We start from the raw sequence: 22,216 nt of genomic DNA, 5'->3' as shown, positions 1-22,216 counted from the left end.
TATTTTAGGTAAGCAAAAGCCTTTTGCTAATAGTCTAGAAACTACTCTTGGTTAATAGGTACGTCTAAGAGCTTATTAGGTAAACCTATCAATTTTGCCACGACATAAAAGGACTCCTTACTTATATCGTTGAGTTTCACCAAAACTAACATGTACTCACAATTATTTGTGTACCTTACCCCTTTAGGATCAATAAGTAACACCTCGCTGAGCGTAAAACTATTACTAGATTGATGTAAAGGTTATCCAAGTAAGTGTTATTTTGGCATGGCACCTTTTAACTCAATTTTTAAGTTTGGAACTTAAGGGTCTTACTATGTTGGTTAGATTTTAAGTGAACTAAAATCCTTAATCATGCAACATAATCAAACCATAATCTCATGCATATTTAAGACATATTTAAAAGCAATAAATAACTTAAAGCATGCATAAGATAAATGTGATCTAGTATGGCCCGACTTCATCTTGAAGCTTCAACTTCAAACTCCGTCTTGAAAATGGATTGGAAACTTCTCGAATTTCTCCGTGGGAGGCGCCATTTTCTTCAAATAGGATCAGCTATAATTAAACTAATTACAACTATTTGATGGTACGCAGACCATTTTTGAATTGAAAAACAAACTTTAGTGCATTAGACCACTTACATTCAAATTAATGGTACGCAGACCATATTTTCTATCTTATTTGGGCTATACTAGTCACTTCATAACCTGCAAAACAGTACATATACAATATATACCATTCACCCATTCATTATCATGAATGGCCCACATAGCTGGTTAGTAAAACACATTGTATGCATCACATAAATATTTGCAGCAATTAATCAAGGGCACCAATAATCTACCAATTATTCAGTCCTTATTAATTCTAATCAAGTTGTTTAACCTTAAAAGATTTGTAGACCTAATCAAGAGTTTATGACTAAAAATGCTCCCACTTAAACCAATAAATTCATATGCTTTACTAATTTTAAACATAAAAATGTATTTCTAGTCTAACTGGAAACATACAAATTTAATTAAAATTTAAAGCTCATATAAATTTATAATTGAATCCATTATATTTAATTTATTTTCAGTTGATTTAAATGAATTTAAATTAATTCAAGGTTTAATTTTAGTAAAATAATTAGTATAAATTAAAATTTATAATAATTATAATATTCAAAATTAAATCCGAGAAAACAATTTAAATTATTAATTTTAAAATTAATTAAAATTATTTCCGAACTCAAAATTCCAAATTAAATTAAGACGAACCAATCGGGTCAAGACAAGGCCATGGGTTTGCGCCCATACCTCGTCAAGTCCAACAAGCAACAAACCCCTTGTAACTCGATTGATCGTACCGCAAAGCCCAAGCAACAACGCACCAATGCGTCAGGCCCAGCGAGCTACGCTTGCGCGCAGCCCACTCGCCCATCGCCTTGGCGCGCTGCTGGGCATGGCTTGCTGGACAGCTCGTCGCTGCCTTGGCCCATGCCTTGACGTGCTGCTGGGCGAGGCAACGCATGTGTGGCGCAGCATCCATCGTTTTCCACGCGTGCTTGCTTTGCTCGCTGCACTTGCTCGCCCGTTGCCCCATCGCCCACACGCGTAGCATACACCCCTTAGGCGCATTGCCTTTGTGCATGCCACGTTCGTTGCTCGCTGCATTCGTACCGCACGGGCGACGAGCTCCCTTGCTCGTCGTCGCGTGCCCGCACTATACAACATCCCTTAAGGGTAACACGTAGCTTCCATTGCTTTGTGCGTGCAACATTTATGGACGTTTTCATAAAAATTTAAATTTTTTAATTTAAAATTAATGACAAATTAATAAAACATATTAATTTCATAATTTTAGGGCTAAAAATCGAAAATTTATTAATCAATTAATCTCCGATTAACATGGATTCAAATTTAGGTCATAAAAATTAACAATTTTTTATAGTGGATTTTAATCATGGATACCTAATTAAATTTATAATTAATTATGAAAAACAAATCAATTCTAAATTATTCGAATTTCAACAAATTAATCATAATTACAAATTAGGTTGTATAATTAACAAGTCTAGGCATTCATAATTGTTAAACATATACTGTAGGTCAATCAAAAACTCAAGATTTATCAACAAGAATCGCAAATATTCAATTTAACATCTTAAATTTACAAACTTTTGCGTTCGAAAAACTTAAACCTCCGAAAAGTCATAGTTAGGCTTCGAATTTGGGAATTCTGGGTTCGGCCGAAAATTACTATTTTTGTCAAAATTTTAGAATGCCTTTTACATGAGAAATTGACAAAAAAATCACTCGATTTGGTTAACGAATATTCTGCCGAAAAACTGCGTACATATAATTAAATAAACGCAATTTGCAATTAATTACGAAAACTAATCACCCCTTTAATTCCTTGCAAATTTGTAAAATTTAACCATGTTCATGCAATTTAGATTATGAAAATAATAAGAGGCTCGTGATACCACTGTTAGGTTATGATACATATAAATAAACATAAATCATGCGGAAAAACCATAAAGTTAGGAACATATTATTAACACATAATCATTTAGCATAATTCAGATGTATACACTTTGTACCGTGCCCTCCCTAGCTGCGCCCGAACCGAACAAGAACAAGTCTTTAGGACTCCAAGTGTCGTCCCTCCGTAGATAGTCCACAGCACGTCCGGATCCGCCTTAAGCTTGACCAACTAGAATCGCCCTTTAAGGTAGTATGAAATTCGGCTATTATGGGGCAAGAGAGTGACTGATTTTTCTTGAAAATCTTACCTTTGAATACTTCAATTGTATCTCTAAATTGTGACCCTAGGCACCTATTTATAGAGTTATGGAAAAGGTCTTGTAATCCTACTAGGATACGAATTAATTAACTTAGAATCCTAGTAGAACTCTAAATCAATTAATTTATCTTTTTAGGATTAGGATTTAATCATATGTAGAATCCCGATAGCTTTAGGATTCACAAACACTCACGCACGCACGAGCCGCACGCCCATGTGCAGGCCTCGCGGCCCACGCACGGCGCACAGCCCCGCAGCCCATTATGCGCGCGCCAAGGCTTGGCTGGGCCTGGCCTTGCGCTGTGCCTGGTCGAGCTTGGAGTGTGTTTGTTGCGCGTTTGCTTGTTGGGCGATGGCCCGGCTTCGTGCTGGGCCTTCGTCTGGCAGGCCTCGTCCGATGCTAATTCGTACGATACGCTTCCGATTAAATTCTCGATTCCGGAATTCATTTCCGATACGAACAATATTTAATATTTCCGATTCCGGAATTAATTTTTGAACAAATATTTAATATTTCCGTTTCCGGAATTATTTTCCGATTTCGATAATATTTCCGATTCTGACAATATTTCCGTTTCCAGCAACATTTCCGATTCCGGCAATATTTCCATTTCCAATAATATTTTCCGATACGTACCATGTTTCCGTTTCCGGCAACATCTACGACTTGGATAATGTTTATATTTCCGATACGATCCGTATTTCCGTTTCCGGCAATATCATCGTTTCCGGAGTATTCATTTCTTGCTTATGACGATCTCAGCTCCCACTGAAACCAAGATCCGTCGATTCCGAATATCCATAGATGGAGTATTTAATGCCATTAAATACTTGATCCGTTTACGTACTATTTGTGTGACCCTACGGGTTCAGTCAAGAGTAAGCTGTGGATTAATATCATTAATTCCACTTGAACTGAAGCGGCCTCTAGCTAGGCATTCAGCTCACTTGATCTCACTGAATTTATTAACTTGTCAATTAATACTGAACCGCATTTATTAGACTTAACATTAAATGCATACTTGGACCAAGGGCATTATTTCCTTCAATATTTCCATTTTCGGTAATATTTTCCGACACGTACCATGTTTCCGTTTTCGGCAACATCTACGACTTGGATAATATTTATATTTCCGATACGATCCATATTTCCGTTTCCGGCAATATCATCGTTTCCGGAGTATTCATAATTTGCCTTTTGACGATTTCAGCTCCCACTGGAACCGAGATCCGTTGATTCCGAATATTCATAAATGGAGTATTTAATTCACTTAAATACTTGATCCGTTCACGTACTATTTGTGTGACCCTACGGGTTGAGTCAAGAGTAAGCTGTGGGTTAATATTATTAATTCCACTTGAACTGAAGCGGCCTCTAGCTAGGCATACAGTTCACTTGATCTCACTGAATTATTAACTTGCATAATTAATAAATGCTGAACCGCATTTATTAGACTTAGCATTGAATGCATACTTGGAATAAGGGCATTATTTCCTTCAAAACATACTATAACAAAGGCCAAAGTCAACTAAGGGCCAAGTTGACCAATGCAGACCTAATCAGTTGGTGTGATTACTGTAACATAAAACAAAACAGCATGCAACTGGTGTTTTGCCTCAAATTCTGGCCAGCAAACCAACTGAAACTAGGAATCAATATGCATCAGTACCCGCTCCCCTTCTCTGCAGCAACAACACTCTTGGCACTGCAGTCCTGCAAAACGCCTGACTACACCAGACAGCACCAACACACACACAACACCACTTCACAACCTCAATTACACGAATTATTCAACCATCACATAAAAACCGATAAAACAAGAACATATATCAATGAAAAACAAACAAAACTTTAAACTAAAAACTAATACAAACAATTTAAGAACACAAACAAACATTCAAATATTAAACTCGTGAAATTGATCTAGCTAGCTCTATGTTTTCTTAAAATTACAGCATATAATCATCAAAAAAAGACGAAGCGTAATCCAATTATATCTCCAGAACGCAAAATTTTTGAAAGAAAACTAATTTAAGAAACATAAAACCCCGAAATTTGTCAAAATTTAAACAAAATAGCAATATAGAAGCCCTAATTTTAGAAAGCAAAGCCGCAAAACAACAAAAAAATCAAAATTTTAAAAGCCCTAATTCTATAAATTGAAATCGCAAAACACTAAAACAATGAATTTTTGAAACCCAAATAGAAAATAATTTAACTAAATATCTAATAGAAAAAACAACAACAAATTTGTAAATCAAATGAATTTACTTGGAGAAAATTGAAACTGAGAAGATTTGAAAGGATGAACTTGAAGAAGGTTAAAAAATCGAAGAGCGCAGACACAACATCGAGAAAAAGTAAACACAATATCATCTAAAGTAAACATAGCATCGTGAAAAAGTAAACACAAGAACACCAAAAGTAATCATAGCATCAACAAACGAATAAGAACTAGAAAACCTAATTTAACTTGTTCGAAAATAAAAATTAGAAGGAGAATTACCTGGGCAACATAAGCAATCGGGAAAAAAAATCAGCAGTCGAAGGTAGATCGAAGATAAATCGAAAATGTTCAATAGAGTCAAAGTTAGAAAGAGAGAATCTGAGGAAGGATAGAGAAAACAGGAGGAAGCGAGAGAAAGAAAAAACTGGAAGAAGGGGAAAAAAGGGGTAGTCATTCATGCAGTTGAAGTTACCAAAATGTCCTCTTTTTTTTTTATTTGACCGGGTAAGATTCAGGTCGTAGATGTGTTTGATTCGATGGCTGAGATTAGTTTTCAGTTCTCATCTTAAGGGGTGGTTCTCACCAGATCCCGATTCTATAATATATACATATATATATATATATATATATATATATATATATATATATATATATATATATATATATATATATATATATATATATATATAACTGCCTCAAAGGTGGAAAAGCCTTTTCCAATTGAAATGAGGGGAAACCAATTTTCCTCATTTCCTCCCTACCTCCATCTCCTTTCTTCCCCTCAATCTTCACCATCTTCTCCCATTTTCTTTTAAAGAAACAAACAAAGGAAAACAAGGTTAGAATTTTGTTTTCCCTTGGAAAATATTTTACATGGAAAATCATTTTACAATGAGAACGTTTTACATCAAACAAAACAGAGCCATAATCTCTCATTTTCTTTAATAAAAGTCAAAGACCAAAAAGTCAAATAATATTATAAATTTATTACAATTGCTAAAATTATTCTATATATTTTTGCCATTAAATTTACTGTACACCTAATACTATTACGTATGAGTTCTTACAATCCTAGGAACACAAAGTAAATCGCATAAACAAGTTCATCAAAAAACCTCCACTGTAGGCGTCTACATTTGACCCCTGACTAGAAGAGGTAAGTTCAATGATGAAACCAGAAACTACTTGTCAACGCTTTCCTGAGTAAGCAACGAGCGTCCTACGACTGATTGAAGCGATCCCTGAATCCATATTTCAATTTATAGTAACTGCTATTCATAGTAACTTCCACACCAAACAACTGCTGAATATAGTAACCATATAAGATAGATATTTAAGAGATTATATTGCACTACAATTAGTCTTTTTGAACAGATAAGAGTTGCACTCCAACTAATCTTGTAGAAGAACTGTAGAAAAGATATAGAATCTGGAATAACCGGAAGAATCTAGAAAAGTGCGTGGATAGAATTACCAGCGCTAGAAATTGCTAGCGCGTGGCACCCAAGCGCAACTTATTTCTAGCGTTGCACCCTAGCGCCACTCTTTTCTGGCGCTGCACCCAATCACAGTAAGGATAAGGTTCCAGAATGTTCTATCATTGACGCAGATTCCAACGCATTTGGCGTTGCCAGACTAGCGCCATTAATTTCCAGTGCTGGTTGGGCAAGCGCTAGAAATTAATTTCAGTTTCAGTGACTTCTTACTCTTCATATTTCTATCTTTACTCGGCCAGCTTGACAGGCTAAAGTCGTATCAGCTAATCAAAGATAAACCTAATTCCACTAACCAGGTAGCAAGGGAAGTCATGATCGAATCCACAGGGAAATGACGTTCTTTCTATTACTAAAATAAGGTGTAGACTATCGGGAAACAAGAAAGTTGATTTGGTTTGAATATTAAAACTACAACGATAATAAAAAGGGAATAAATTAGATAATAAAAGGTCTAGGGCATAGGTTCACCAATGAACAATAATTCAGGATGATAAACAATACTAATAATCCATAAAGCAATTAGTTAGACTAGCATGCTTTCTCGAATCGATACTAATCATAGACTTGGAATTAACAGGCTATCGCTAGGTATTAATCTCAATTCTACCTATTGAAACAAGCCTAAATATCAAATTGCATCTCTCGAATCTTAACTTGATATTGCTAGACTAATACAATTAGACCTGCGCAAATCCAATCGCAAAGTAAATTAAAGCAATCAATAGGAATTAACCAATATTACCAACAATCAACAATATTCAATCATCCCTTCACTCACCCCGCTTTTAAGTCATCGCTAAATGAATAAAGTATATGGTGGGATAAGTTTTAAGTGAACATTTAATGAGGTAGATGGTGGGACAAGTATTAGATGGGTATGACTATTAAATTAAATGGGTGATGAGAATACATTTAAGTTACACAAGTGATGAAAGGGGAGAAAATAAATTTATCTACGTACGATTATTTATTTTAATCTATTATATATATATAAAGGAGAGTTTTTTCAAGAGCATTTACATCGTCCATGTAGGATTTCCACGTCATCACATATAATTAAATTATTTATTAATTAATTAAATAATATTAGAGTCTTACCGTGATTGACCACTCAATATGATAAAGATAGATTCCAACTAAAATTTATCCTATTTCTCTTCTACCTTTTTGTATATATATACATATAAACTTTTTTGAGGATCCACAAAAACTCACGTATAACACAAAAAAATCTACGTAGATTTTTTTTGTACACATCATAATTGTTTATGCTCCATGCTCCATCGGCTTAAGAACTTGCAATTCGTTTGTGTTTGTTCATTTAATACTATTATCATTTTTTGATTATTTTTACTGTAATTATTCATTTTTGTTTTTGAATTTGGCAGAAAAATGGCAAGTGTGGATGTAGCAGTAATTGAGCATGGAGAAATAGAGAAAAATGGCGGAATTGTTTGCTGCCATGGAAAAGGCCCAGGCTATGCTACTCCCTTGGAAGCCATGGCGGGTCCTATAGAAGCTCTTCTTTATGTATTATGCATTTCACGTATTAAAATTCACCATTGCATAGTTTTTTTTGGTATTGATACTGAAAATATTGAAAGGGTGTGTGAATTTGTATAGAAAAAGGGTAAAGTGATGTAAATTAAAATCGTTGATTTTGGGTTTTTTTACTTTCGGTTTTGATTAGAATTAATTAAAGTATAGATTATCTTTCCTAATTATGACTATTTGATCCCTCTCCCTTTATGTTTGTAACGTGGGTGAATTATCATGAGTGTAATCTTAAAAGAAAACGGATGGAGTATGCAACATTATACCAATGACGTCCAATTTCCCTCGAATTTAGTCATCGCTACACTAGCATAACAGCATAAATGACAACATTATATTGCACTGATTAAGGAACATGGGAAGATCGAGGATATAGATTGGTACTTTACCATTAATCGGATACTGTCGATGATACGATTTTATAAATCGTCTTTACAATTTTAGTAATGTCTGGACTACAACTCTAATCCTTTTTAAATTAATAGTATAAATAGGACTTTTAACTTGTGTAATTATAAGCACTTAAGTGTTGGCACTCCTTTGTATGTGGATTAGTCATTAACACTACTGTTATAAATTAGATGTAGTATGAATTTATAATAATCCTTTTTAAATTAATAGTACCCATTAAAATTTAGAAACCATAGTTAAATTAGTGTTGTAAGTTATGAATTAGCCCTTTTAACAAATAAGATAGAATTACAAATAGTGAGTTTTGGCTAATTAAAAACAAGTATAATATAATTAAAAAAACGAGAGATTGATCAATAATAAACTTAAACCCAAAAATCAAAACACAAAGAAAAGGGTGCCATGATAGAATTTTAGATAAATAATCTTTTTGGGTGCAACAACGAAAGAAATTTGTAATAGAATTTTACGAACCCGTGCATCGCACTGACTTCAATACTAGTTATAAAATAAGACACAGAACGTGACAATAAATTAAGTAGCCAGTAACAATTCTATCCATCACTACTTTTAATAAGACGAATATCTTTACGCCTCATTTTGATGATAATTGTTTATTACTACATGTAATTTATATTTCATGCAAAATTGATATTTAGGTTAAAAATCGTGTATCATACGGGTATTATAAGTTAACTTGTCTAAAATCTTATGTCGGCTAAAATAGTGAGAGTAAATTGGGACATAGGGAGTAACAAACTAAATAAAAGCTATTTAAATAAAATTCTAATTTGGAGCATTATTTTCAAAGTAACGAAATGCTACATAGTCCCGACCATAAAACTAGTTTATTTACCAATTCTAATTTGAACAAATAACAAAATTAACGGAATAGTTTACACAATGAGTGAAAATGCACTTTTTTTTTAATTTTGACGGGACTGAAAATGTATCTTTGAAACAACATAGTTGCATAATTTAATTCAACCTTTCCTGATCCTTAAATTCATTAAGTTATAAACAGGGCATTCTCTACATAGCGAGACATTTCACTGCAGGATCATGGTCCATTTGGCACATATTTGGCTATGTAGCTGTTCATTAACCATGGGATTCCTATTATGTACCACAGTACCAAGTACGACGGCCTCTCAGTAGACAACCCAAGCAAGTAAAATCTCATCCATCACATGAACTCATTATCTGTGCGGCGGAATGAAGCAACTTATCTATTGTATCACACACCAGCATTTGCTATGGACTCTATCAAAAGTTGGTATCCTTCAGGGACCACTGTCTGCGAGTACACACACTGGGTCAATGCTGGGATATCTGCATTCAGATCCAGGAACCTTGCCAAGGTAAGCAGCAAATGGAAATCAGAAATTCTCTTCACAAACGGAAAAGATTTACTTCGCTCAAGATGAGTCTTCACAGCCTTCGTTGTGACCGGAAAGTTCCTGTTCTCTATAGGGAATATTGATGACAGTGGGCCCTGCATGCCACCAAATTTCCTTAGTATGTATTATGTATTCGCAACAACAAAATACAGGTCTAAATTTCCTACCTCAAAAACACTTTAAACAAGGAAAGAAATAACTATGGCATTAACTGTCATGCATATTCAGATTATCAACTGCCATGCATATTCAGATTATCAACTGCCATGCTAGTTAATTAATCAGAAAATCATCCACAAACACAATCAAAAGTATTCCTAATCCTCACATAATAATCTTTAGTAATCTACTTCAAGTTTAAATTGCTTCAAGTAACAACAAAATGCAGGTCTAAATTAACTGATATGCTAGTAAGTTGATTAGTATAAATTGTTTACAAAAATATCATAAGTAATCCTTTCCAAAACATAATAATATTCTCGAAAAAGTTCAAAAGAGTATTGTCTCCCAAATAAAGTTCCACACATCAATTTAGAAGGCATTTCTACATTGATAAATATGCCATTTACAAACATGAACAACTGAACACATGTAAAAGAATAAGATATGCAGGTTAAAAAGTTATGTTCACAAACTTCTGATCAACTTTTCAGCAGATATCGCAAGAAATAAACTCATTTATCTGAAACTTCCACCAATCTACATCTATGTAAGGAGCTTTTCTTGCTTATAGGGTGCGTTCTCTTCACCTTATAACACATGACTCTGAACTTAAACTTGAGAGGGTAAAGTTATAGGCATGATTGGAACTTATAACTTAATAGAACCAATAGGACCTGTTTGCAATCTAACTGGTTGGAAACAACACTTATTGTTTAAGGTGAAGAGAAGACACCAATAATGTAACACTTTCATTCAATTAATCCATAGGTTTAGAAACTTTGCCAGGCTAAACAAACAAAAAGCTAATGAGCTAGACAAAGGTTCTACCAATGGAAAGGACATCTAAACTAAATAGATCATAAATAATACCAATAGGACCTGATTGCAATCTCACTTGTTGGAAAGTGGAAACAAAACTTATTGTTTAAGGTAAGGTGAAGAAAACGCACCCATAACGTACTAATTGCATTCAAACTAATCCATAGTTTCAGAAATGGCTAATCAAACAAAAAGCTAATGAGCTAGACAAAGGTTCTACCAATGGAAAGGACAACTAACTAAATAGATTGTTAAATAATAGCCATCGTTTCCATCCAAACTGAGATAGAATCAACTAGAGGGGCCAGGGGGGATTTCTCTTCACCTTAACAAAAGTAAGTTTCCTGTCCAATAAATAAGTTACACTAGTCGGTCAATAAGTTCCAATACAGGCCAATAAATTACTCATTCAGATAATTTCATGTTTTACCCGGTGAAGAAAATGCATCAAAGATAATCCACCATGAAACCAATGGGTTAAAGCTAACCAGGTAATCATTTGTCAAAAATCAACTTGCTAAATCAAAAACTATTACCCATTTGTCCGTAGAGACAAAAAATTGTTCCTATGATACATATATGTGAATATCAAAATAACATAACACAAAACCAAAAGGCCAGTCTTGCCAAATTAAGACCTGACATAATTCACCATCCGAAAATGTGTGGAGATCTTCTGTTAATTAGGATAGAAAGACATGTCTTTACCATGGGGAGATAAGAGAGGTCTTGAGGGAATATGAACTCAACAGATGAAACGAAAGAACCAGTGTTTTTAAACAGGATAAGGCGACCATTCTTTCTATTATCACTTCCCAAATGGAAGTTTAATTAATTAGGAGAAACGGCTCCGCGAGAAGCTCTTTTGACAAGCTCCAAATTAGAGTTTCTATTCTCCACCCCCTAGAGACAGTTTTGGACTTCTGCAAGGCTAGCTTCTACTTCTCCTAAATTAATGTTTGGCCTAGTTTTTTATTCTCACCTCAGTAAGTTGTGATAGGAGCTTCGCCAAGCACAAATTTCTGATACCATTTTGTTGTAGAGCCTCTGTTACCCGGACTAGGCAAATTTCTGCGTTGACACAGTACGACCGAGGAACGGGTATGTAATCGGGTCGAATCAGAAAAATTGAAGTTGAAGTAAAATGGCTAATCAACAATTCAAGATGCAGAAGGTAACCGTAGCTATTATCTAACAAAGTTGAAGTTGTAAGAAATCTTTTGGGAAATTAATGCTTCCAACGTTTACGTTCTCCAACATATGATTTTGATTTAATATCTCGAATTATGCAAAAGTAAAAACTATAAAAAGTTGATATTTAAAAAATATATATTAATACGAGTCTAACAAGATATCACTTGACTACAATTTTTCTTACGTATGAATCACAAAAGATGACCAAATGTCCAGTGTAAAAGTCCAAAGGGTGCAATATTTATGAAACGGAGGAAGTAATAAGTTTGTTAGAGGTGAGAGAAATGGAGAAGCGTAAGTGAGAGAGAGAGGAGCTTAACGCTGGCTGGCAGTTAATTAGAAGATGCGACTTGTGTTCGACTAGAAAGGTCGTTCTGAATTGTAGAGATAGACACCTCCTCAAATGTTGTATGGCTAGCATATAATGCATACAATCAAATCCCTTGTTACTCCCCTTAATCTATTCTTCATTTAGATTCCTCCTAACAACCTTTAATCCAATGAGAGTTTCTCATTGAGTTATGCTAAATAGGCTCCACCAAGGAAGGGCACGCAGTCCTACTACAAGACATACCACCCATCCTAATCTACCACAAGTATATTTTACTATTTGCAACGGGTGTACGGGTTGGGTATGGTTCCGAGTACCTTATTTTTAAAAAACGCTATTAGGAAGAGGTTGGGCACGAGGAGAGTTAGGCACAACCCTATACAAAAGATGCATCTGGATGCCCGCCTAAACACGACTTTACCAAAGAGCAAGGAGCAACGCCTTCTTTTGTTAAAAAAGATCTTTAAAAAGAAAAAAAAATCCATTTAATTGATTGGATAACTTATCTCTTAAAATTTTGTGACATGGTAAGTGTAAAGATTAATCTGGGCCAGAGGGAATATTTTTTTGTTATATATCACAATTACTCCACCACCACCAACAACAATAAAAACAATAATATTAATAAAATTATAGTAATAGTAGAGTAATAATAATAGTAATAAAAAATAGTCACTCTCAAAGCCACCAGAGAAGGCCTTTCAGGTTCTTCAACATGTGGACAAATTCTGATTCTTTTATGCCTTTGGTCAGGTAAATATGTTCATGGATGCCCTATGTATAGAGTGATCCAAAGATTGAAGTGGCTGAAGTCTGATCTCAAAGAGTTGAACAAACAGGGGTACAATGAGGTGGAAGTTACACAACTCAGGAAACACCAGTTGCTCTTAGAAGTGCAGGACAGACTACATGCTAATCCTGGTGATTACAAAATTGCTCATGCTAATTACATCTCTTTCCTCCAACAATCAGCAAAGTTGAACTGGCTAGAGAAAGGGGATGAGAACTCAAGAGCTTTCCATCAGAGTGTGAAGTAAAGAAGGAAACAGAACAAAATTTACTCCATTCAATCTGACAGTGGTGATTGGATAACTGATATGACTGGCATTCAGAACACTTTCTTGCACTTCTATGGTTCTTTATTTGGGGAAAAGTTGGAGACCAGAACACCTGTTAATCCAACAATTATGGATCAGGGCCCAAGGCTAACTGATGAGCACAGGAAGCAACTGGAATGCAGGTTCACTCTTGCTGATATTAAGGTGTTATAGGATATTCCTAACAATAAAGCACAGGTTTAGATGGTTATAATAGCCATTTTTTCAAGGCTGCTTGGTTGTCATTCATGAGGATCTCTATGTAGCAATCATGGACTTCTCAATACAGGGAAGATCCTTAAGGAAGTAAATGTAACTTCCGTTACTCTTGCTCCTAAAATGAGTCTTCCAACCTTTGCTGGTGACTTTAGACCCATTGCTTGCTGCTCTGTGATATATAAATGTATCTCAAAGCTCCTCCGTGGGAAACTAAACACTATCTTGCCTAATATGATGATATCATATCTCATAACCAGGGTCATTCATTTCAGGGAGATCAATTTTACATATGTGCTGGTGTGCCAAGATATTGTGAAAATGTATAAAAATAGTCAGGAACAAGGTTGCTTGATGAAATTGGATTTGAGAAAAGCCTATGACACTGTAGAGTGGGGCTTTATTGAGGAGATACTACTGACTTGGGCTTTCCAGCTCACTTCACTCAATTGGTAATGACTTGCCTCACCACCGCTCAGTATTCCATTCACATTAATGGTGTCCCCATTCCTCTTCTGCACCCAAAGAGAGGTTTAAGGCAGGGGGATCCTCTCTCCCCTCTCCTCTTCACTCTATGCATGGAGTATTTCTCCAGGGCCATGAAGACAGTTGCTAGGCACCCTCTTTTCAGATTTTACCCTAGATGCAAACTGCTCTACCTTAACCACTTATGCTTTGCAGATGACTTGTTGGTGTTTTGTAAAGGGGACCCTCAGGTGGTTCAACTGATGCTAGAAGGATTTGCTATCTTCTCTAGTTCCACTGGACTGACAGTGAATCCCTCCAAGTCCACTATTTACTATTGTGGTTTGAATGACACAGTACTTTAGTGTTGTATCTGTTGTATCTGGTTTCCCTAGTGGCTCTCTTCCTTTTAGATATCTAGGGGTACCAATCAGCCCATGGAAACTAAAAGGGGGTGACTGTGACATTATGATAGACAAAATGGTGGCAAGAATTAAAGTTTGAAGTTCAAGGAATCTCTCATTTGCTGGAAGGGTACAACTAGTTAACTCAGTTCTCATGAGTATTTGTGTCTACTGGGCTCAGCTTTTCATATTTCCTAAGTCCATTTTAAAGAAGATAAAAAAGTCCATTTTAAAGAAGATAAATGATATCTGTAGGAGCTTCCTATGGTTTGGGAATTTTGAACATGGTAAACCTGGCTCTGTGGCATGGGACAAGCTTTGTCACCCCTAAACTTGCAGTGGGATAGGATTCAGAAACATAGTTTTATGGAACCAAGCTGCTTATTGGTAAGCAAGCTGGTCTATTGCTCAAAAACAGTACAATCTATGGGTCAAGTGGATCCATGCCCTCTATGTGAAAATTGAAGATTGTTCATTGCTTCTAATTATGCTAGTTGGCTGACAGACTAGTCTATCAGGTGAAGAACAAATGTTTAGAAAAGTTGCAGTCCTCTGATTAGTTGACTAAGAGCAGCTACTCTATCAAAGAAATGTACTCTAACCTCGGTGACACTCACCCTAAAGTTACTTGGCACAACCAAGTGTGGAACTGATTTTCTATGCCTAATAGGTTTATTCTGTGGCATTCTATGCTGGATAGATTGAAGACAAAGGCTAGACTCTTTAGTGTGGAGTCTGCATGGATAATTTATGTGCAATATGTGGAACAACCGAAGAATCTGTCCTGCACTTATTCTACAATTGCAGGTACAATGCTACAGTGCTGAGTGTAAGAACATAATCTTACAATGGTTGAGCATCAATCATAGGGGGGATCCCTATATGTTCTCTGGATTAAGAGATGGATTAAGAGATGCTGCAAGGGTGAATTCAGGAAGAAGGTCATCTACACTGCTATAGCTGCCCTCACTTACCATGTATGGAAAGCCAGGAATTGTGTTGTTTGGGATCATCAAGTCCCCTCTGTAGACCATACTGTTAGTCAGAACAAATAGTCAGATCAAACAGGATGTCAGACTTCGAATTAAAAACATCAACGGTGACAAAGTTAGGCTCAATGATAGGAACTAGTTCTTCTCTTTATGAGTTCCATGTGTCTTTGTTTGTTCTAGACTGCTTGTAGTCTGATTAGTTTGCTTTGGAGTGTGTTGGTTGTCTGGCTCCCTTCCCCCTTAGCTTGGTTGTAAATTTGTTGCTTGATTTTGATATATAATCCCTTACTTGCTTGCCAAAAAAAATAGTAATAAAAATAAATTATCTGATAAGTTTTGGTCTGAAATAAGTAATACGGTTCAAAGATAAACCAAACAGGGCCTTAGTTTAAAAGGAGCAAAGCAGACCAAGGCACACAAGTCATAAGGTCCTAAAAGCCTAGGCACATGCATAGGCCTTTTGGATACAAGCTGCACTTTGTTTTTGGAATTTTATTTCTATTAGAAGTACTAATTCGTCTGTAAGAGGATAAAAAAGCTATTATACCTTTTTTTTGCCAGAGGAAAAAGCTTACTTAAAAAAACCTTTAAAGAGAAAAGTCACTACTTGTACACAATAAAGGGCAAGAAAAAAAATCAAAATGAAAAAGGTGGCCGAAGGAAGGAGAGAAGTAAATAGAAAAAAGTAGGAACAGAGGCAATCACTAAGAAAATATAAAATGGAAATCGAGAAAAGTGACGGATGAAAGAGAGAGAAAGAAAAGATTAACAAGAGATAGGAGAGCAATGGTTACCAATCGAAGACATACAAACCGAAAAACTCTTAATGTTGGACACCATCAAAGATAGATCGTTGGCCAATATGTCATGACAAGCGTGTAGGAGATGGGATTTCAATTCAGGGTTGAAATGAAGTAAATTCATGCAAAACGGCTCTTGCTCAATTTGTATCATAAAAATGGGTAAGAGTAAATCTTTTGTATATTCTTTACTCAGATTTCCTATATCTCCGCATCTTACCAAAAGGCGTCCTACCTAGCGCGCGCCTTCTGAAGCCACCTTATAGTCCAATTATATCAGCCCGTTTCAAAATTAAGGAGTAACTTATTAACATTACATAGTAAAGATTTTTAAAACCACCCAGAGTGACATTTACCATTTACCCGAAGAAGTTTTCACTCCCGCTTCCTCTAGAACTAGGAACTGAGCACCTGCTATTATCACTCACCAGCAATCCAAAACATCATCTTCTGAACACCAATGAAGGGAAGAAAAATCCAATAAAATCTGCACTTCATTCTTACTCTCCTCTACACCTTGACCACCAGTAAACAACTAGACAGAAGTAGATATTTATTACCCTTTATGACTCTCTTACTCTCATCAAAAAAGTGACTCAAGCACCCTCTAGTCTCTTAGGGACTATTGGAGAACCAACATTATCATTACCCCATTGCCTCAAAGAGGCTCCCGCAAGAAGCGGGGTAAGGAGGATCGGGTGTACGCAACCTTACCCCTACAATTGCAGAGAGGTTGTTTCCAATTGACGCAAAAGCTACAACGGGATGACAACGGAACGACCATCTTCTACTTCATGGAAAGGAAGCGAAGAGGTTTTAAGAGCCATTTTGATTTAGTCCATTACATCCCACAGCCAAAAGAACAAGTGAATCTTTAGCTCCATCGGAAATGGACATAACTATTGGAGAACCACCGTTCAACAAAATAGGCTTCTTCATTTGCCTTTTCTTTAACAAAAGTTTAAATCATGTAGTGACATGAAACAACTGTTATGACTATCCTAAGGTGGTGACAGCAAGTCAGCATAGGCTATTTCTAGGTGGCTAGCCCAATTAATTTTAAAAGGCGCAAAGGCACATCAAGGCACAAGAGGTTCCTGGAGACTAAGCGCAAGATAAAAGCGCGCGCCTTTCGGATACCAGGCGTAATTTAATTTATTTCTTTCATTTTTTATTTTTACTAGTATTATATTTCCATTAAAAAGCCTAAATCTAAGTTAAATTGATAGTGCTATACAGTAAGTAGTTAAAAAAGCCACAATGCTTTAAAATAAAGTAAAATAAAAGCCTTTATACAAAAAAGTGGAGAAAAATAATTAAAAAGCAACCGTAAATATCCAGCTTTATTTGTACGGTTGTAGCAGGTAAAGAAAAAAGTAGGGAGTACCACCCACGTGAAGAAAAGGTGGGAAAAAAATTAATGGAAAAAGGAAAAGGTGACAATAACAAGAGAGAGAAAGAAAAGAAAAGAAAAGAAGAGAAAAGAAAGATCGAAGAGACACAAGAAACACAGACCAAAGAAAAACTTACCTCAAAATGAATGACTGGAGAAGACAGTCAGAAGCGCCGGTGTCGGCTAGCCTCGCTGTTAACTTCTATTTAACCAACAAGAGAAAGGAACCCTAATTTTCCAATTGCTTCTCATCCGTAAATTAGGGTCTTTTTACAATTACGAATTTAAATTTTGGGATAGAATGAAGTAAATTGATGCAATTACTAGAGGGGTTTTGCTTGAATTTGCTTCTTAAAGACTGGTTAAATATTAGTTTGTTAAACAAAATGAGTTTCTATGTTTTAAACTCATATTTCTCTTTCTCTCACATCTTAACAAAAGGTGACAAAGGCGGTAGCACAATGTATAAAAAGGCTCAAGGCGCTCCTAGGCATTTGGGGTTTCATGCGCCTTAGTGCGCCTCATTGAAGTGAGGAGCACCTAATAAACAGTAAAAAAATAATGGCGAAAAAAAAGTTTGCGTCTTAGGATGCGCCTTAAGGTGTGCGGTGTGCCTTGGTGCGCATCATTGAGATCGCCTCGCCCATACCATAAAAGGCGCATGCTAAGACGCAAACTGGTGCACCTTGGCTAAGGCGGCTCAAGGCACGCACCTTTTGGAGCCTTACGGTGTGCGTTAGCGCCTGTGAAGGTGGTTGAAGGTGAGTGGGCAATGGCCCGCATGAACTCTCCTAGGGGCACTTTTAGAAACTAAGCTAGCCTAGGAATCAATTTTGAGCAAAAACTGTCAACATATTATTGTTAGCATGGATAAATGATTTATGTATTGTGGCTGAAAAAAATCAACTACTACTGTGAATCAGTGAAGAATCCTAAGAGTGAAGAATCCTAAGATTAAGGTTGCGGGCATAATAGTAATGTGAGTATATGTAATAACAAATGTAAGTTGTAACAACATCTTCCACCCTTAGTTCAAAAAGGCACAAGGCCCACTAAACCGCACAAGGGTTATGGAGCTTAGGCGCAAGGAACAGGCGCGTACCTTTTGGATACGAGGCGCACATAATTTCCTAATAAACCTTAAAATTCGGTATAGAACAAAATTAACACAATTTATACTCAAAACAACATAATACTATTGGAGTGCCATTTTTTCTTTCCGGTTCATAAGCCCGTCAATGGAGTGCCAAAATTAGAACCTTCCATGGTAATTACAAGCTGGAATTATGGATATTAACTCATATTATGCTAACAACCCAAAAAGCTTAGATGGTAGAGATATGACCGTCGATAGGTCACATGAGGTGTGTATATATCATTAAAAAAGAAAAATAAAAGTAAATAAAAGATCCACGTCAGCCTGAAGACAAGGCGCACAAGGCAAGGCGCACAAGGCACTGCGCCTTGCGCCTTCTTAAGGCACACAAAAGCGTTGCGCCTGGTTGAAGGCGCCGAAGGCTGAGCCTAGGTGAGCCTTGCGCCTAGGCGCGCCTTGGTCGCGCTTTTTTAAACTAAGCTAGTTCTACCACCACAAGATGCCAACCTATTAGAAATTATATCCGCCACAAGGAAGCAAGACAACAAATTGAGAAATGGATTCATTCTTTAAGTTGAGAGCTAGAGACAAGGTAGAGTTAAGAGCTAGAGATTTAGCGCTGAAAGCTGCGAAAGAATAGTTGAAGTAGGGAGCTATTTAACAATAGAGGAATGTGATGTCACCAAATCAAGGATTACCAAATTCGTAGTTTGTGCAATTTTTCATACTGTATTTGTTGAAAAATCATTAACCAGGTAAAAGGTGAACCAAATACGTTAGAAATCTTGATGGGTAAATAAGTACATTTAATGATTGGCACTGGCAGTTCACTATGGGAGAATCCCTCAAATAATATCTAAAACAATAAGTATTGGGAGTGCACAAAATTATTACCAATTGGCTGACACATTATTGTTTCTTAGACTTACAAAGAGAAAGACTATAATTTTCTTAAACACGAGATGCAATGATGATTGATTATACTAAATATTCCACTCGAAGATATAAGACCAGATAAAAGGAGGATAGAAAAGATAATCCTTTTCATTCCACAAACTTCTCTGAATTAATCAACATAGACCTCAACAAAGTACTCCCTCCGTCCCGGAATACTCGTAATGGTTTGACTTTTTGCACTATTCACATAATTCACTTTGACCCTATTTTATTTATAGTATATGAAAATAAGTGATAGCATATAATATATTGATGGCTTCATCTAAATATATATTTTCAAAATATTAATACTTTATAAGTTTTTATAATATATAATCGAAGATATTGATGGTCAAAGTTGTGCATTGATAAGCGTGTCCAGTCAAACCGTTGCGAGTATTCCGTCCTACCGTTGCGAGTATTCGGGGACGGAGGGAGCCGTGTTAGAAGAAAAATCACATATTCAAGAAAAAGAAAAAAAACATGATAATAGTGCAAAAGAAATTGCCGCAAAATGGTTTAAATACATTAAAAGAAGTCTTTGTATGCCAAACTTATAATCTAGCCAATGTATCTTCCCAATGGTAGTTTGACAAATGCCACATGAGAACTTGAGGTAAGGATATATATGACCGTGACTTCTTCATTTCACAAGCTTGTAGAATATCATATGTAATTTCAGATATAAATACACAGAATTCCCTATCCATTTAATCCTGTGATAATTTAATAATTTTTCGGCACTATAGAAATTATATAGAAATGAGAAAACATATAATCATTCACACTAAAGAGGAAAGAAAAGAGCAGAATAACAATTTCATCTATAAAGATACCAAGTATACAAGAACACACCCATTGAAAAAGACAGATAAAAACTAGATGGAATAAGAGACAAAACCTGGTGATCAAAGATGGAAACGACAACCAAGAAGAAATCATTGTCCACCTCTTTAACATCCTTCCCACCAACAACAACATCCTTCTTCATCCGGGATACCTTAGGATCAACCTCTTCCCCCTCATTACCACGTTCTACATCGAACCAGTCTTCCTTAAAAAGCCGAACACACATATCACTCATCTGAAAGGCCTCAAAGTGCACATCAGCTACACCATCATCATTAACCTTAAGCTTCACTAAAGCAGTCACCCACTCTTTTAGCCCACTCTCAGCATGCAACTCTACAGCCTGGGCAACCTCCAAGTACGACATTGTATAATCCTTCTGATCCTGCCCAATAGCCTGAGTGAATATAAACCCAACTCTTCTCATCCCTAATCCCGTGGCAATTGCATCGACAAGCTTCTCCTCGTTGATATCCCTCATAAGCACCAACCTCTCCTCCTGTCCCAACTGTGGTGGCTCATATATAAAATCCACCTCCACCTTCCCATCCTCGGAAACAGTCCCATACATAAACCCACCTCGTTTCACTGCGAACGCTAGAGTTTCATTTACATAGCTCTGGAAAGCATTGGCAGCATCCCTATCAAATGAAACATGCTGAGAATGAGGCGTCTCCTGGCGAGTCACCCTCATCTGCTTCGCAATCAGATCATCCATTGTCATCTTCCTACCGAAAGACCCTGCTGGAGTTATGCTCGGGCGAGCGGCAACAATCTCACGCTCCCCGTCGTAAGAGAGGTAAACGAGGGACCCATGTCCAATTTTTAGAGACGAAATTCGAGTTTGCGGGTTCGCCATATCCGAAAAACTGGATCGATCCGCAGGGGTTTTGGCCAACAAAAGGTTTTGTTGGAGGGAGAGAGTTTGATTAGCGAGTGGTACGTGAAGCTGAGACTCAATTAGGGTTTTGAGTTCGCCGATTGTGATGTTAGGGTTGTCGATTGAAACCCTTTCGACACCGTCACGGCTACGAACTCTGATCATTACCATTGTTATTTCCGGCGAGTTAATTGATTGAATGGCAAAGTAAGGAGGATGAAGGTGGTGAAGTTGGATTGATAGGTGGTGGACGGTGGGGGATCTTGACAGACGGATTTGAGGGGTTGCGGAAACATATAAAGGAAAAATAATAGAGGGTTGCCCATTTAATCTTCAACATTAACGAGTAAATATATCTCGTCTAGCCTTTTCGTAAATAAATTGTTAAAATACGGAGTATACAATATCTATCTATCTATTTATCTATTACTGCTATTACTATATATTAAAAGCGACACCAGGAATGACACGTGTCATTTCTGGTGCGATTTTTTCCCGCTAAAATATTTTTTATTTAATTACTTTAAAATAGATAAATTACATTACGTTTTTTTAGGAAACTAAGATAAAAATATATTTTAATTACATTAGATGTGTACTGCATAATATATTATTGGAGGAAAGCTAAATCAATATTATTTTTTCCTTTATGATATAATTTTATTTATGTATTATTATAACTTTTTAATCTGATAAGAAATAT

At 36.2% G+C, this 22,216-nt stretch overlaps 1 protein-coding gene across 1 annotated transcript; it reads right to left on the bottom strand.

The window, feature by feature from the left end:
- Positions 1-9,387: 9,387 nt before the first annotated feature.
- Positions 9,388-21,839, bottom strand: LOC110775239 (NPL4-like protein 1). The gene is made up of 2 exons (XM_021979845.2): positions 20,686-21,839; positions 9,388-9,974 (listed from the first exon to the last, which is right to left on the bottom strand). Exons 1-2 carry the CDS (start codon positions 21,682-21,684, stop codon positions 9,717-9,719), a joined length of 1,257 nt encoding a protein of 418 aa, XP_021835537.1. The 5' UTR covers positions 21,685-21,839; the 3' UTR covers positions 9,388-9,716.
- Between the last annotated feature and the right edge of the window lie 377 nt (positions 21,840-22,216).

Source organism: Spinacia oleracea, chromosome 2 (genome assembly GCF_020520425.1).
Source record: "Spinacia oleracea cultivar Varoflay chromosome 2, BTI_SOV_V1, whole genome shotgun sequence".
Lineage (NCBI taxonomy): Eukaryota > Viridiplantae > Streptophyta > Magnoliopsida > Caryophyllales > Amaranthaceae > Spinacia > Spinacia oleracea.
Note: the sequence above shows the minus strand (reverse complement) of the source record. Positions and strands in the feature narration are given on the sequence as shown.